The following is a 5,807-nucleotide window of genomic DNA, read 5'->3' as shown; positions in this document are numbered from 1 at the left end:
GTAGCTGGTAGTCCAGGAGAAGTTGAGAGCGGACCAACAGAGGACGTACGAGGAGAATATGAACCAGCTGATGGAGAGGAAGGACAGAGAAGGTAGAAATGCCGTAGCAGAGCATGACAGAGTTCTACAGGCCAGACTCAAGGTAAAAACTTTGAGAACACTTTAAAACTAAAGTAACTGTAGAAGTAAGATCAACTGTGTCTGTGATGTGTACACTGCATTTGTCAGGCGTATACTGTTTGTGGTGTGTATGTGATTTACTGTATCTACAGTGTCTGTGACATTTGTCATTTCAGGAGCAGAATGACCCTTTCCAGCAAGGGTTTGATGACAGAGCACACCAAATGCAAAGAGAGATGCTCTTAAGGGAGCAACTGCACAAGAGGAAGAGAATAGGCCTTAATTTATGAGCAAGGCTCTGGATAAGGGAATAATTCCCAAAGTAGGAGGAATGGCCTTAATTGGCTGTCAAAGTTGTTCTGATGAAGGTTCTTGAGATTGATTTTATCAACATTTATTGAAGTTAATTGACTTACTTACTTTAAATGAAGCACTCCATTTACGGTTTCATTTCATGTTAGCTTAAAGAACCCCCCCTCAAAACAAAAAAAAACATACACACACCTATGTTTTATAAGTAATTTACATGACAAAAATCAAGCTTTTAGAAGGCATGCTGAAAATATAAGATTTAAATATTTATTGGTGCCTTTTATTATTTACTTGAAGTTGATTAACTGTCTTTAATGCACTGGACATTCTACACTAGTGTGTACAGTGGTATCTTAATAAAAAGCTCAATAGCCTTGGCTTTATTTGTGCTCTTAATAATAAAACACATTTCTGCTCACAGGTCCTGTTTTGATTAACAAGTATAAAATCATTTTAAAGAAAGTATGTCAAAGTACTAAATCACGTAAAACAAGACAAACAACATGTAGCTTTAAGAACAGTGTCTCAATGATTCTCTGGAAAAGTCAAATATAAAGACTGACTGTTTGTTCTGGTTGTACAGTAAACTAATAATAACAGAATACAAAACAGTTGTAATGACACTATTACCACTGACAACAGCCAGAAGCACCTTTGAACATGAGCCCTTGTTAAACCCTGATGAAAACCTTTGTGTATATGACCAATAACATTTGATTGAGTAAAAATGCTGTGGATGGTATACACTGCTAAATCTGAGTAAAACATGATTTATTCATCCATCAACCTAAACCAGCTGCCTGGCTAGAGCACATTCTGAAATGGAAGGTCCAGTTTCCATAGAAGTTCTGACGTAATCACTATGTACTGTATTAGTACTGAACTGTACGTAGTATGCAACATTCAAGCTAATGGAAAAGCCTTTGTAGAAGAATTTGAGGGAAGTAGTATGGTGTAAAACGTTATGAAGCATCAAATGACACGAATCTTCACAGATCCCCCTGTACCCGAATTCCTGATACCCGATCCAGGACCCGAACGGGTCCAGATCCAGAATTCGAAATAATGTCACAGGTCCGGGTTGGATCTGATTGTCACTGGTCTCGGGTATGTGTAATGTTAACTGACTTGTCCAGAATGACCCATAGAGACCTGAACTCGACTGCTGCAGTAGAGAGAGAAATGGTATCATTTATTCACGAGACTGGCGCATGTAGCTTGTTGTTGGCCAATCATAAGTAATCAAAGCGGTAATAGGCTACAGTCAGAGCCTCCGCGTGGGGCAAAAGTTAGGAGATACCTAATCAATAGAAGATTGAATTAAAATGGAATTAAGTTAAAAGGAGAAGGATAGGCTACAACGATGAAGAGCCCACAGGTAGGCTGCTACTTTATATTCTGAATGGAGCAGTGGAGGCTGCTTAGGGGAGAACGGCTCATAATGATGGCCGGAACAGACAGTGGCGGTTCTGTGGGGGGACAACAATTTTGGACCCCCTTGTGGCCCCCCTAAATGTGGAGTATGACATTTTTTGCTATCGTTCTTTTTTTACATCCGTTATTAGACAGTGGCAACGATGCTGATTATGAACATGGTCTTTTGCCTGCTAATGCCTGCAATGCAGTGAAGAAAACAATGACAACAATAACATCTAATGTAACTGGCCCCAGCTTGGCCCCCCCAGTTGAAATGGTCTAAAACCACCACTGGGAACAAAGCATGGAATGGCATCAAACACCTGGAAACCATGTGTTCAGTGGCGGATTTAGGCATAGGCGATATGGCCAGCATCTTGCCGGGGGCGGCCGCACAATTTTATTTTAATAATAATAATCCGAATGGTGACATTTGCGAATGGTTTTCTATCACTCATTTGCACATCACGTCAATGATATCATGTCACCGTGTGGGAGTGGGTGCCCTGATTCTAGTTTGTGAGCTAGGCAGGCAACTGCCTGGGAAAGTTTCACACTCAGAAGTACAAGATGGGGAGGGGGCGGAGGTAGGTCGACTTCAGGTCTCCCTACTGGAAGCCGGAGATAGATTCCCCTGCTCCCCCTATCAAATAGCACACCTCTAACTTTGTACAGTACTAATACAACTAGTTGTGCAATTTCGTTTGTGTGTTTATTGTTTGAAGTGCAATAATCAGGTTCTCTTCTTTATAAGTGTGTTAATCTATGTGTAAAATAGGATTTGTGCAATTTTGTTTTATTTGTGTTTTTTGTTAGCAATAGGGTAATAATTCAATTTTATATTTATATACTACAATTGGTTTCTATTCGTCTTTGATATTCATGAGTCTTATTTTTGTATATTTATAGTTCTAATGTTAGGATTATTTATTTATGGTGTTCCAAATGAAAAAAATAGTTTGTGCAGAATGGTGCTTTTTGGGGCGGGGGGGTATGCCTAGGAAGCCATACAAGCTACAACTGCCGCTGCATGTGTTATATACCATTCCACTCCAGTCATTACCACGAGCCTGTTCTCCCCAAATAAGGTGCCACCAACCTCCTGTGGACTGGAGGCATTGTTGTTTGTAAATGTGTAGGACGAGAAAGTGCATGCAGCCTCAATTAGCCTAGCTATCTTCTCCCGGTTTGGTGCAGTCAAGACAGGTACTACGTAATCATATTGGATGATAAATAACCTAGCAATGGCAGCTATTATTCTACTACAGCGCGAGTCAGCTTGGTTGGTTGCGGTTTCTCTCTCCCTCCTCCCCACGTCACTCGCTCACACTCACAGCAGACTACACACACAGCACGGCCCCTGCTAGAGCGTCACCTCTCTCTACCTCCCCTTTTTATCAGCTCCAGTTAATAAAGTAGCTTAAAAATGGACCTTTCTGCTGCTTGTCTTACTCGGAACGGACCGGGTCTGGATCGGACCAGGTCTATACGGAACGGGTCAAGTTGTACTGAACGGGCTTCTACGTTTATTTATTTTTTACAAATTTATGCATTTCAGGTCTGGATGGGAAAACCCCAGGTCCATTTCAGAACGACCAGTGAAGGCCTCTACCCCAAACATGAGCCACTGAAATGCTCTGTGTGGCTACACTTTGATCTTAGCAATAGCAAGCAATCAATTTACAGATCATCATCATAAATAGAAAATGGTTGTAAAAATATTACCACTATGTCCGCTTTATACAGTGCATATCTATAATGAGGAGTGTTTGTCAACGGACACATGGGCTTGAGGGTCTGTCTGTTCATAACCTTTTGACCGCTGTAGGAGAGGTCAAGGTTTGAACTTCTGTGCGAGCTGCTCCAATATTGCCTGCAGCTTCTCCTCATCGGCCGGAGAGGACCTGGATAAAGCCAGCGGAAGGTGTGTGGGCACCGCCATTCGGTCTGGGGCATTAGGGAAAAAAATAAATAGAGGAGCAGATGTAAGAGATAGCAGGACGGTATCTGAACAGCTAGGATGCATCTATCAGGGAGGCATTTCTAAGCAAAAATACCCCCTCTTCCTGTTCCACCCTCAACACTCTCCATCCCTGTGTCTCACCCTGGAAGAAGAGTCCACTGGGCTGGTTGGAGGCCACTGCTGAGACAGCCAGCCACACCACCGTGTCGGCCCCCATGGCCTCCGTACGCAGCTTGTTCTTCATCTTAGCATGGAAGTCAGGCATGGACAACTGGACAGCTACAGGGAACACAGAGACATTAGCAAGTCAACACAGATGCAGGGAGTTTTTTCAACACAGAACAATCATCTAGAAATACTTGTACTGATGAATATTTGTCTAGATTTCTGACTTTAGATAAGTGTTAGTACCTGGAGTATCAGCCCAGCCAGGGTGCATTGATGAGAAATGGATCTCTTTATGCTGGGACGCCCATCTCTCGGTCAGTATCACCTGTTGTCTCTGTCACCACAACACACAGCACATCACTTTCACAGAGAATATAACAGAATTGTAACATTTTTTACAGATTTATTTTGCGGTCATAGGCTAGGTAATGCATTTGCTCAGGGGTGAGTGTGTAGTAGAGATGCACAATGTCCTAACTTTATTCTGAGCGTAGGCCATAGTGCCGTCGAACGTCCCCTTCTCAGACTGCAGGTCGTCTACATTCATCTTCTGGACCAGCATGCCCCCTGAAGACACTGTGATCTGGAGGAGAGGGGTGATTATCATCATGACGATATGGGCTGTTGGACTGCTAGACAGGTGGAACATGTCCTTTTGTTGTTTTTGTAATATGTAATAGATTCCTTTGATGCATTTGTTCAGACACACTGGGCCCTCTGCTGGTCAATTAGACATGAATACAAGCACAAACATAACTAATGGAGGAAAGGCCATACAAGAGCCACTTTTCAAACTTTTCTCATTTCATTAATTGGGCCAATGTCATCTGTCTATGGCAGGACATTACTCACCACTCGTGGGTCCTGTGCCTGTTTCAGGGCTGGTATCAACGCTGTGGTTAGGATGAAGGTACCTAACCAAGTGAACAGTAATGACGAGGAACAACATTGTGAGAAAACATATCAACCTATATAAGTGGTGTGCATTGTTTCCAATGAGACGTGACTACTGCCCTTGGGTTGATCTTACTTACCGAGAGTGTTAGTAGCAAAGTTCTTCTCTACACCTTCCTCTGTCAGCTCTTTCTGGTTTACCATACACCCTGCATTGTTGATCTGGGGGAGAAAGAATCATAATTAATAAACTTGTATTGAATTAATTCAATGAATCTAATCACTCATGTTGAATCATACCCAATCACTCCTATTGAATCATTCATATATCATCCTATTCAAACTAGCAGCCCATCAACTCTTGAATCTATTCAATGGACTAACCCACGTGTGGGGCTTGGAGATTATTCACCCACCTAACAGATACCTTACCAGTACATGAATGCTGTTGCTTTTTGAGAAGCTCTCTGCAAACTCCCACACTTGTCTTGCACTGGACATGTCAACGATGTGAACATGGACATTCTGCACAGACAAGGAAACAACATAGAATCACATTAAGTCTGATTCTGAACTATTATGCTGGCAGTTGGAAAGATTGATTACAGTATTCAAATTTGATCACAAAGAAGCCAAACATGGAATTTTGTGAGCGTGACCCGGGGACTTGAGTATAGACACAGCAGTGTTACTTTTCTACCAAACCAGAGGCGTAACAACCCCCAGACATGACTGTGCAGGAACTATCAAACCATCCTCTGTTTCTGTTTGACTAAGTGCTTGTCCACATTAATCAGTCTAAGCAAGGCAGAAAGCAGATAATCTCATCTGTAAATCACCTCAACTTCCACCCACCTGGGTATAACAGATCCTTATCATTGTTAGATTAGCCTAGCTAATCTGTGCAGCACCTAACTCATGATGACCCCATGAA

The 5,807-nt window shown here is 42.3% G+C and overlaps 1 protein-coding gene across 1 annotated transcript in view; it reads right to left on the bottom strand.

The window, feature by feature from the left end:
- Positions 1 to 498: 498 nt before the first annotated feature.
- LOC115111660 (dehydrogenase/reductase SDR family member 12-like) overlaps positions 499 to 5,807 on the bottom strand; it is a 6,421-nt gene continuing 1,112 nt past the window's right edge. Inside the window, exons 4-10 of the mRNA XM_029637980.2 lie at positions 5,306 to 5,398; positions 5,014 to 5,095; positions 4,832 to 4,893; positions 4,458 to 4,562; positions 4,223 to 4,313; positions 3,953 to 4,090; positions 499 to 3,795 (exon numbers count right to left, since the gene is read on the bottom strand). Coding sequence (XP_029493840.1) covers positions 3,683 to 3,795; positions 3,953 to 4,090; positions 4,223 to 4,313; positions 4,458 to 4,562; positions 4,832 to 4,893; positions 5,014 to 5,095; positions 5,306 to 5,398 — 684 coding nt within the window. The 3' untranslated portion in view covers positions 499 to 3,682. The remainder of the gene's footprint in view (positions 3,796 to 3,952; positions 4,091 to 4,222; positions 4,314 to 4,457; positions 4,563 to 4,831; positions 4,894 to 5,013; positions 5,096 to 5,305; positions 5,399 to 5,807) is intronic.

This window comes from Oncorhynchus nerka, linkage group LG3, assembly GCF_034236695.1.
Source record: "Oncorhynchus nerka isolate Pitt River linkage group LG3, Oner_Uvic_2.0, whole genome shotgun sequence".
Lineage (NCBI taxonomy): Eukaryota > Metazoa > Chordata > Actinopteri > Salmoniformes > Salmonidae > Oncorhynchus > Oncorhynchus nerka.
This window is presented reverse-complemented; position numbering and strand designations above follow the sequence as displayed.